The following is a 12,326-nucleotide window of genomic DNA, read 5'->3' on the forward strand; positions in this document are numbered from 1 at the left end:
GTTAATTCTTCCTATTCATGAGCATGATAGATGCATCCATTTATTTGTATCTTCTTCAATTTCTTTCTTTAATGTCTTATTATTTTCTGAATACAGGTCTTCTACCTCCTTGGTTAAATTTATTCCTAGGTATTTTATTTATTTATTTTTTTGATGAAATTGTAAATGGGATAGTTTTCTTAATTTCTCTAATAGTTCATTATTGGTGTATAAAAATGCAACCAATTTCTGATTAATTTTGTATCCTGCTACTTTACTGAATTCATTTATCAGTTCTAATAATTTTTGGTAGAATCTTTGGGGTTCTCTCTATATAGCAGTAATATGTCACCTGCAAATACTGACAGTTTTACTTATTTATTTCCAGTTTGGATGCCTTTTATTTCTTTTCCTTGTCTGACTGCTGTGGCTGGAACTTCTGATACTATTTTGAATAAAATGGTGAAAGTAAACATCCTTGTCTTGTTCTTCATCTTAAGGAAAATGTTTTTAGCTTTTCCCCATTGAGAATGATGTTAACTATTGATTTGTCATATATGACCTTTATCATGTTGAGGTATGTTGCCTCTATTCCCATTTTGCTGAGCGTGTTTTATCATACATGGACTCTGGATTTTGTCAAATGCTTTTTTTTCTGCAGCTATTGATATGATCATACGATTTTTATCCTTCATTTTCTTTATGTGGTCAATTGATTTGCAGATATTGAACCAAACTTGCATCCCAAGAATCATGGTGTATGATCTTTTTAACGTATTACTAAATTCAGTTTGCTCGTATTTTGTTGAGGATTTTTGCATTTATGTTCATCAAGGATATCGGCTTATAGTGTCTTTTTTCCTAATGTTTTTGTCTGGTTTTGGAATCAGGTGGCCTTCTAGAACAGGCTTGGAATCCCTCCTACCTCCTAAAATTTTTGGAATAGTTTGAGAAGAATAGGTGTTAATTCTTCTTTGAATGTTTGGTAAAATCCACCTGTGAAAGCATCTGGTCCAAGATTTTCATTTGTTGGGAGTTTTTTGATTACTGATTTGATTTCGTTAGTACTAATCAGTTGATTCAGGCTTTCTGTTTCTTCTTGATTCAGCCTTGGAAGATTGTATGTTTTTAGGATTTTATCCATTCCTTCCAGATTGTCCAATTTGTTGGCATATAATAACTTGTAGTATTTTCTTACAATCCTTTGTATTTCTGTGGTGTTGTTGTCACGTTTCCTCTTTCATTTCTGATTTTATTTATTTGGGTCCTGTCTCTTTTTCTTGATGAGTCTGGTGAAAGGTTTATCAATTTTGTTTATCTGTGCAAAGAACCAGTTCATTGATCTTTTGAATTGTTTTTTAAGTCTTTGTTTTGTTTATTTCTGCTCTGATCTTTATTATTATCATTTCTTCTATTCACTTTGGGCTTTGTTTGCTGTTCTTTTTCTAGTTCCTTTAAGTGTAAGGGTTTAGATTGTTTATTTGAGATTTTTCTTGTTTCTTGAGGTAGGCCTGTATTGCTATGAATTTCCCTCTTACGACTGCTTTCACTGTGACCTAGAGATTTTGGGTTCTTTTGTTTTCATTTTCACTTGCCTCAAGGTATCTTTTGATTTCTTCCTTGATCTCATTGTTGACCCATTTACTGTTTAGTAGCATGTTGTTTAGCCTCCATATGTTTGTGTGTTTTTCAGTTTTTTTCCTTCTAATTGATTTCTAATTTCATACCATTGTGGTCAGAGAAGATACTTGATATGATTTCAATCTTCTTACATTTATTGAGACTTCTTTTGTGCCCTAACATGTGGTCTATCTTGGAAAATGTTCCATGTACACTTGAAAGGAGTGTATATTCTGCTGCTTTGGGATAGAAAACTCTAAAAACATCAATTAAATCCATCTGGTCTAGCGTGTCATTTAAGGCCACTGTTTCCTTGTTTATTTTCTGTCTGGAATATGTGTTCATTGGTGTCAATGAGCTGTTAAAATCCCCGACTATGACTGTATTACTGTGAATATCTCCTTTTATTTGCTATATATATTTATATATATATATTTGTATATTTATATATATTTATATATATTATATATTATATTATATATATTATTTATATATATAATTTATATATATTTATATATATAAAATATATATATTTTATATATATATAAAATTTTATATATATATTTATATATATAAAAATATATATATAAATATATATATTTTTATATATATATTTGTCAATATTTGCTATATATATTTAAGTGCTCCAATATGGGTGCAGAGATGTTTACTAGCGCTATAGCCTCTTGTTGGATGGATCCCTCTATCATTTGGTAATATCCTTCTTTGTCTCTTATTATAGTCTTTATTTTAAAGTCTATTTTGTGTTATATAAGTATTGCTACCTCAGTTTTTTCATTTCCATTTGCATGAAATATCTTTGATGGATCACTTTCCTTTCAGTCTATGTGTGTCTTTTGATCTGAAGTGGGTCTCTTGTAGACAGCATATATACAAATCTTGTTTTCTTACCCATTCAGCTATCCTATGTCTTCTGACTGGAGCAATATTTGCACGATTTTAAACACATAACAATAAGTTAGGTTCAAGCTCAGTTTGTGAAAAGCCCTTAAAGGAAAACTGAGTTATCCACTTATGACTATTATAAATACATCATACTAGCCAAGGAGTCAAAATTCATTTCTTATTCATGCCAAACTCTTCAGTCATAAAACTTGAAATATACTGTACGTACCATATATAATTAATGTAACTAAATGACATTTAAACAAATTTGCCATTTGTAGATAGGGTATGGGAATGTTACAACAAAAATACTAAAATCACATAAATTTAAATAAAGTTTCAAGTACTGTTGAAAACAATCAGGTATTAGAAATAATTTTCCAAGAATCAATATTCCTTTAATAATTGTTGAACATATAGAAAAAGCCTTATTGTGCTAAGAATGTTTATACTGTACGAAATATACTATTATCATAACCTTATGTTAACTAAAAGGAAAATTATAAATATGTGGTCCTGCCTTTGTGGAGACTACAATATATTAGATATATAAGATTATATGAAATCACATGTTTGAGTCAGACAATAAGTACTATGGTAAAAACTACTAGTGATAAAAATAGAACTAGTGGATGTAAAGTATGTTAACATAGAATCGGATATTATCTAACAAGCCAAAAGCTGTTTGAGAACACAAAGTAAAGTTCTATAAAATATTCAAATCAGAATACATCAACCAATTAGTAAAAGATAAAGCTATAAATGTTTTACAATAAAACACAGGAAAAAGACCTGAGAGGGGAAAGATATGTAAGATGGGAAGGGCAGTGAAGAGAAACCACTAACCATTAAAAAGAAAAAAGATAAATTAAACTCCATCAAGATTAAAAATTTCAGTTCTTCAAAGATACTGCTAAGAAAATAGAAAAGACAAGTCACAAACTAGAAGAAGATTATTACAAAGTTGTACCTAAAAAATACAAGAAAATTTAAATTTAATAGTGATGAGATAACTAAGAAAAAAAAAAGGCCAAAAGACTTGGACTAAAGAAAATAGGCAATAGTCAACAAGCACATGAAAAAATGGTCAATATCACTAGTTATCAAGGAAATGCAAAGTACCAAATGTCATATCATTTCACAAGGACTACAATGGCTAAAATAAAAAAGACTGAAAAAAGAAGGTCTGGAGGGATGAGATTCCCAGAGAGATGAAAATATATACGAGACTTATATAGTAATGTTCATAGCAGCTTTGTTCATAATAATCTCAATCTGGAAATAATTGTCCGTCAGCAGGGAAAAAGATAAAGAAATTGTCGTATATTCATATAATAGAAAACCAATTAATGGTAAAAATAGCACGGCAACACATATAACACTGTGGATGGTGATATTAACCAATCTTATTATTTTATATTATATAATGAAATGCATAAATATTTGGAAGATCTGCATAACTCAGTGAACCAATACTTTCCAAATGACCAAGGAATAATATTTCAATATCTTGAATGGGTAAAAGACCCATTTAAAGTACAAGATACACCTTTTAGTGTAATGCCTTTTAGTGCAATATAGCATGAAAAAGTTCATTGATATAGTTTTTGATTCCACATTACAATTAATGTTTATGAAACTATTACTTGTCTAGTTTCAGTACATATCAAAGAAGAATATCTACAATTATTTGAAAAGGGCATTAAAATAGTCCTCCCTTTTCCAACAACTTACCTGTGTGCAGTCAGATTTTCTTTTAATGCTGCAACCAAAACAGCATTTTCACAAGGGTTTAATAAAGCTGATATTAGAACCCACTGTTTTCTACTATGGAAAAATGTAAAACGATGTTACTCTTCTTGCTAAAGATTTTTTGTTATGGAAAATCATTATTTCTTACAATCACGTAATCTGTTTATTATTATTATAATTGAATTCATAAATAAATATTTTTAAATGTCTTAGTTTTCATTTCAAATATGGTAAACATCAATGGATATAATCCAAATGAATAAAAGTATTTTGAGATCTTAAAATATATTTTAAGAGGGTAAAGAGGTTCTGAGATCAAAAGTTTGATAACCACTGGACTAAAGTTGTGATTTAGTATCCTCAGAACTCTACTGTCAAATTCACCAACTATTTTGTAACTCATCTTTTTTTCCCCAGCAGCTTTATTGAGATATAATTCACATAACATACATTTCACCCATTTAAAGTTTGTAATTCAGTGTATTGGTTTTTTTTTTGATTTTCACAGATATGTGCAACCATCACTATAGTTGGTATTACAACATTTTCATCACCTCAAAGAAACAAAAAAAAAAACCTTAAACCATTTACATATCACACCCTAATTCCCCCAGGTCTCCTTTTCTCCCCACACTAGAGCCCTAGGTAACCATTATCTACTTTCTGTTTCTATGATTTCCCTATTCAGGACTTTCATACGAATGAAATATACAGTATATGTTCTTTTGTGATGGCTTCTTTTACTTAGCATGTTTTCAAGGTTCATCTATGTTGTAGCACGTATCAGTACTTCATTCCTTTCATAGCCAAATAATATTCTATAATATGGATATGACACTTTTTGCTTATCCAGTCATCAGTTAATGGACATTTGGGCTGTTTCCATCTTTTGGCTATTATGAATAATGGTGCTATTAACACTCACGTGCCAGTTTCTATGTGGACACATGTTCTAATTTCTCTTGGGTATATACGTAGGAGTGAAATTGATGGGTCATATGGTAATCCATGCTTAAGTACTGAAGAAGTGCCAGACTGTTTTCCAAAGCAGCTAGCTGTACCCTTTTACATTCCCACCAGCAAATTTTGAGATTTCCAATTCCTCCACATTCTTGCCAACACTTACAATGATCTGAGTTTTGATTCTAGCCATCCTAGAGGGTGTGAAGTGGTATGTTATTGTGATTTTGATTAGCATTCTTGATGACTAATGATGTTGATTATCTTTCATGTGCTAACTGACCATTTGTACACCTTCTTTGGAAAAATGTGTATTCAAATCCTTTCCCCATTTTAAAAAGAGAGTTGTCTTTTTATTATTGAGTTGTAAGCATTTTTTATACATTGTAATAGATTCAAATCCCTTATCAGGTATATGACTCGCAAATATTTTCACTCTTCCTGTGGGTTGTCTTTTCATTTTCTTGATGGTGTCCTTTAAAACACAAAAGTTTTTAATTTTGATAAACTCCAATTTATCTATCTCTTTTTTTCATGTGTGCTTTGGTGTCACATCTAAGAATCCTTTGCCAAATCCAAGGTCATGAAGATTTACCCTTAAGTTTTCTTCTACGAGTTTTATAGTTTTGGCTCTTACATTTAGATCTTTGAACCATTCAGAATGATTTTTTGCACAGGGTATGAGGTAAAGGTCCAACCTCATTCTTTTGCACGTGGCTATCTAGTTGTCCCATGCCACTTATTGAAAAAGACTATTCTTTCCCTATTGAATGGTCTTGGTACCATTGTGCAAAATCAGCTGACCACAGATGTATTTCTACGACTCTCAATTCTATTCCATTGATTTATATGTCTATTCTTATGCTAGTACTGCACTGTATTTTATTATTGCTTTGTATTAAGTTTTGAAATTGAAAAGTGCAAGCCCTCTTACTTTATTCTTTTTTAGGATTGTTTTGGCTATTCTAAGTCCTTTGAAATTCCATAGGAATTTTGGAAATCAGTTTTTCAATTTCTCCAAAAAGTCAGATGGGCTTTTGACAGGGATTACATTGCATCTATAGATCAGTTTGGGGAGTGTCATCATCTTAAAAATTAAAAATATTGAGTCTTCTGATCCATGAACATGGGAAGTTTTTCCATTCATGTAGATCCTCTTTCATTTCTTTCAACATGCTTTTCAGTTTTCAGAGTACAAATTTTACACTTTGATGCTATGGTGATTGTTTTCTTAATTTCATTTTCAGATTATAACACATCTTTTAAATGTTTATCTCCCCACTACAGAGTAAGGTGCCCTGAAAGGAACCAGTGTTGCTTATTCATCACAGTACATTATCAGTCACTCAAAAACAGTGTAGAAGAAATGAATGAATAAACAAATGATTAAAGATAATAAAACACTGGTTCAATAACCAAATTTGTAAGAAGTACAGAATTTTTGTTTTCCTAATTTGGTGACAGGGAACTATTTGGATTTAAGAAATCTTGATATGAAAAGTTAAATTTTTCATTTAACTTTTCTAAGTAAGATCTAATTTTTATTTTGCTAACATTTTGTAATTATTAAAGAGGAATGTTAACTTGAATAACAGGAAGTTGCTATAGTAACTCACAGAAAGCTCAAAAGTGTGAGTCACTGACAATGTATGGGGGTACGCTGTCAATTATACTCCTCTTGTGGTGGAAGGAATATCAGCCAATTTAAAATTCTTAAACAGCTACGAAAGATAGTGACTTTTTCTTAAAAGCAGATGTGAACAAAATGCAAATCTTTTTCCTATAGATTGGAGGGAAGTTCAAGGATTATGACACGTTTCATAAACTTTATAGCCCTTAAAGTCTCAGCTTTAACTACTGGACGGTGTATTTAGGTAAAGCTTCTTCAAATGGCATTTCTTTACCTCCTTGGCAAACTCCAAATCCCAATTACATCTGTTATATTTCTGTTAATTGTATTAAATGTACAGTTCTCACAGAACGTTGCAGTTTCACTGAGTATAGTCCTTGTTTCTTAGACTTGCTTAAACAATTGTTATTTCAGTTCAGACCTCAGGTGCAAAATAGAGATAATGTTTTACTTTTTCAAAGGCAGGAGTTCAGATGAGCCCCTCAATTCCTTTCTAGCTCTAAAATTAAATATTTGTGATTTACTAGCTTTGAAAGACTGAATTCCAGAATAAAAGCCTGTTATAATTCTTGGACAGATTTCCTATAATGTGGTTCTGAAACCTGATTTTCTGGGTTCAAATGATGGTTTCTCAAGTATTGAACCTAGATGCAGTTTCTTAACTTCTCTGTACCTCAGTTTCCCTATGTGTAAAATGTAGGTAACAGTTTTTACAAAAAAATTCTATAAGAACCGTCAGGTCCTGACTTAAAGTAAGTGGTCTGTATTTGTTAGCTGCTATCATTATTGCTATTTCCTAGAGAAGTAAATCAAAACAACTCAAAGCTGCTATAAATGTCATTTCAAATCAAGATGTTTCAGCATGTACATTAGAAAAAAATAAAATAGTACTAACTGCTGAAAATTTAAAACAATAACATTTGCCATTTTATCCATTTTTACATGTACCATTCAGTGGTACTAAATGTGTTCATAATGTTGTGCTACCATCAATACCAACCAACTGCAGAGCTATTTTATCTGATAAAACTGAAATTCTGTACCCATTAAACAATAACTCCCCATTCTCTCCTCCCCCCAGTCCCTGGCAATCACCATACTGCTTTCTGTCTCGGATTTTGACTACCCTCAGCACTTCACATCAATGGAGTCACAGTATGTTTTTGTGACAGAATTATTTCACTTAGCAATGTCCTCAAGATTCATCTGTGTTGTAGCATATGTCAGAATTTCCTTCCTTGTCAAGGCTGAATAATATTCCATCGTAACACGTGGCACATTTTGCTTATCTCCTCATCTGTTGATGGATACTCAATTTGCTTCCACATTTTAGCTATTATGATTAATGCTGCTATGAACATAGGTTTACAAATATCTCTCTAAGACTTATGATCAGATCAGCTTTATGATTAATTAAAAGACATCACAGAAAAAATCAACCTCATATCACAGTGTTATTATTAGCAAGCTCATAAGAAATCAAAGAAAAAATTAGTAAAGATGATTCACCATATGCTCACTGTATATTAAAACCACAAACACACAAGAATTTAATAATCCAAATGAAAAGATATTTTGTTGCTCTGGTGTTTTAAGCACCTGAAATCTCTTTTATCCAAGGGGCACACAAAAATAATTTATCAGACTCACAAAGCATTTATACTTTGCTCTTGACTATGTACCATTAGTTAGGGGAAAGCAATTTTGAAAAGATCTTACCTGGATCAGATGTGTTGGCATTGTGATGATACAGGCTGAAAGAGAGGTTCGTAGAAGACCGCGGAGAATGTAGAGGAACTTCGTGAGGTTGTGACTGTTGTCACAGTTTTCGGTACAGCAAATGTCATCTCCCCACAAAGGTGAACCAAGATTCTGGATTCCTATTCTTAAAATGTTTTTCTGTTTTTTCTAATAGGAAGTGAGGGGAGAGGGAAACACATTAAGTTTGTTAACGCATACGAGACGTCTTTTACTTTTGCCAGTTCTTATTTTCATTTATAACAGATCAGGGAGACAATGTCAGTAGATGTGGTAAAAAGCTTTATGGACTATCAATAATAATGCGATATAAAGAAAATATTCTAGATTATAAGAGTTTGAAAAAATAACAGAGATCACTTCATAGACTGTGTAGATGCCTGAGCACTGCGCTATACACCTAAAGCTGATGTAGAATAATATTGAATGTCAACTACAATTTAATATATATACAGTCATGGGATGTAAAGTACAGCATAGGGAATGTAATCAATGGTATTGTAATAGCTACGTACGATGTCAGAAGGGTAATAGACTTGGGGGGGTTATCACTTTGTGAGGGGTGTAAATGTCTAACATGTTGTTTTGTACACCTGAAACTAATAAAAAAATAAAAAAATAACAGAACTGATTTTCATTTCCACTTTAGGAAAATGTGAAGAGTATCACAAGTTTCAAGCTTTTAATTATTTCTAAATTTGAACAGTGACTACTTGAAGAATCTATTTGAAACAATTAAAATAAATATATAACAAATCACAGTTAATAATAAAGAAAATCTAAAGTAGAGTGCTTAGAAACCATTGTTAGTATTACATAATTCTCTGTCTTTCAATAAATGATAAACTGCTCAGTATTTTTCATTTAGTTCTATTGTGTACACTACCTGATATTTTGTTTGGAAGAAGTTTAAAAATGTATGTTTTTGTTTTAAATTTTACACCTACCTCTACTTTTTTTTCTTGAAGCTATTTTCACAATAATAATTGAAGTTCGACACTTTTCATAAAATTTAAAAGGTGAACATTTAGAATTCAAGCCTACAGATATTAAGGTCATAATAATAGTGACCGATTTTCTTGGGGAAATGAATATTTGAAAACCATTAAATAAAACCTAGGATGATTGTCAAGAAGTGTTTGCTAGTAGATATGTTTATAATAAATTCTACTGTTTGGGTTATTCTCACTGAACAAATGTTTTGTAAATGCTTTCCTTTGCAATCCAGCAAAATTTCCAGGCAAAGGAAGATCTTAGCAAAACCTGGCACATGGAAATAAATGAAAAATCATTATTATGATTCTAATGGGAAAAATAAGATTTCTTTCTGAAAGCAAAGACTTGGAACATGTGCCACTTTACAGGGTGATCTCTGATCAAACCATATCCTAAAATATACCCCTGGCTATCGCTATAAAATACCACTAATAAATTTTATTATCCAAGTAGCTATTGCCCAACCCAATATATTTATCTCGCTGATAGTATAGATAAAAGTTGAATTTGTGTATTCTTTTTCAAGGAGAATTTATTGACAAAGTAGACAAAATGAATAAAACACTGAAATATTAGAAGAGGAAAACAGTAGGGGACAGTGGTTAGTATGATGAGCAAGACAGAGACTCATAGTTTGGACTGATGGATGATTCTGGGTAAGACACATACATTACTTAGGCCTTAGTTTCCTCATCTCTAAAATAAAAAAGATAGAACATTGCTCGAGGAGACCATACAATCCTTCAAATATATAGTGATACAATGTCCTGGATAAACCTATAAGCATGAGATTTCAGAAAGAGAAATTGAGTCTAAGCACATTTGGAAAAACTTCCTGACTCCATGGACCTGAAGCATGATGACATTATCAAGGCAGCTGGTCCAATGTTTCTTTTCTGGTTGTATTAAGGTTATGATAGACAACCACCTCAGGGACCAGATATTATGATCCTAGATGATTCAGAAAAACTTTTTTATTTTTGCTTTACTTGAATGAAATGAAGTAATAAGATATATCAGAGCCTATGTTAGAAGTATAAATAAGTTTCTGGTGAATTCGGGTAAGATATCTGTGAAATATGATAGGTTATTCCTTTTTCTGAATTACTTAAAAACTCAGAATTTAGGTAAATGGCAAGATTAAGGTTCATTTTTTCATCCCTAAACCTGTTATCTCATGAACTGTAGCTTATGTTAGATTCCCAACAGAAAGAGCAATCTGGAAAAAGGCAAAGAGAAACGTACCTAAAAACCATCTAGATATTAGAATGAAATATGAAGGTAAGAGGAGTTGGCATCATACTGTTTCCCGTCAACATTTCAGAAACTAAGGTTGGCTATATTTTAACCCACAGTCACCAATACCTACTACTGTTGTATCAGAAAGTACCTGCTAAAAGTTTTTAACAAAACTGAATCCAAAGAACTACGAAAGATTAGTGACTCTGACAGATAAACTGGTAGGTATAAGCATGAAAATATTAAGCCAGACAATGAATGAGAGTTAAGAGATTTAAGTGAGGTAGGTACACAGCACATCAGAATATTACTGAGCATAATACTTCCACACATGGAATACACTTCTATTTTTACAAATATGAAAATAAATTGTAAAAATAGGCTTAAGTGCAAATTTCCTGTTTTTTTGAAATATGTAATTCCTTTGCTACGCCATGTAATAGTGGGGCACACTGTGAGACATAATAAAATTTAAAAAAATAAACCTCTGCTGATAGCTGAACAATAAATAGTTAACTTTATTCCTATGAGAAAGAATACCTAAAAATATTTAATTTAATCTGATATTCCAAGTAAAATTAACATTCAAATTGCATTTTTTATTGTATATTTCTTAAATATTTGGAAATCAAAACTTAAAAACAAATGAAATTATGACAGCAATATGTAAATGTTTCTACTCAAAATATCTTTACAGATGAATTACACTACTTACTAACAATATTAATGATACAATAGTATATAATATTCCTTAGAGTCTATTTCTGTATGTTGCCTCCAACTAGTTTAGTTTATTTGAAAATGCAGTGACAAAAAAAGAAAGATGAAAATTTCCTTTTAAAATGCAGAATTTATTTCAGTGTCAGAATATTATTTTGACTCAGGAATAATATTTTTGAAGTAGTGCCTGGTAGATGTATTCTTTGGCTTCTTGAACTCATTTGAAGTTTCTGAGACAGATATATAGACTATGGAATTTAGCAAATGATACAATCTATAATATAATAATATGGACATTTATTAACTATATTTTCGTTCCAATAAAATTGGAAATATATTTTTATAATAACTTATTGGTATATTTTTAGTTTATTAAAAATTTTTTTAGCATTCTTGGTATTCACCATAGAAATGTCTATTTCAACCCTGTTCAATCTTTATGAAAGTTAATAGTTACAAAACCTGTGGTTTGTCTATCAATGTTCATAAAATAAAATATTGTTTATTAATGGTGTTGTTTTCATACTCAAATAATCAACTAAGAAAAGAAACCTTTCATTTCATTCCAATACCAGCTTACTCATTAAGGTTCTTTGAGTGTGTGTGTGTGTGTGTGTGTGTGCCCGCGCGTGTGCATACACGTGTGCATATACATGTAAGTATGTCTTTTTGCTATTACTTTTGCTTTTTAAAACAATTTCTAGCTCTTAGAAGACATGTCACCATTCTGCAAGAGCAGCAGCTCTGCACATTGTACTGTAGGAAC

General features: G+C 31.2%; 1 protein-coding gene across 1 annotated transcript in view; it reads right to left on the minus strand.

Annotated features, from left to right (window-relative positions):
- Nucleotides 1–12,326, minus strand: part of ELP4 (elongator acetyltransferase complex subunit 4) — a 213,802-nt gene that overhangs the window by 132,589 nt on the left and 68,887 nt on the right. The window contains exon 7 of the mRNA XM_033119874.1: nt 8,567–8,755. Within this exon, the coding sequence (XP_032975765.1) occupies nt 8,567–8,755 (189 nt within the window). The remainder of the gene's footprint in view (nt 1–8,566; nt 8,756–12,326) is intronic.

Source organism: Rhinolophus ferrumequinum, chromosome 11 (assembly GCF_004115265.2).
Source record: "Rhinolophus ferrumequinum isolate MPI-CBG mRhiFer1 chromosome 11, mRhiFer1_v1.p, whole genome shotgun sequence".
Taxonomy (NCBI): domain Eukaryota; kingdom Metazoa; phylum Chordata; class Mammalia; order Chiroptera; family Rhinolophidae; genus Rhinolophus; species Rhinolophus ferrumequinum.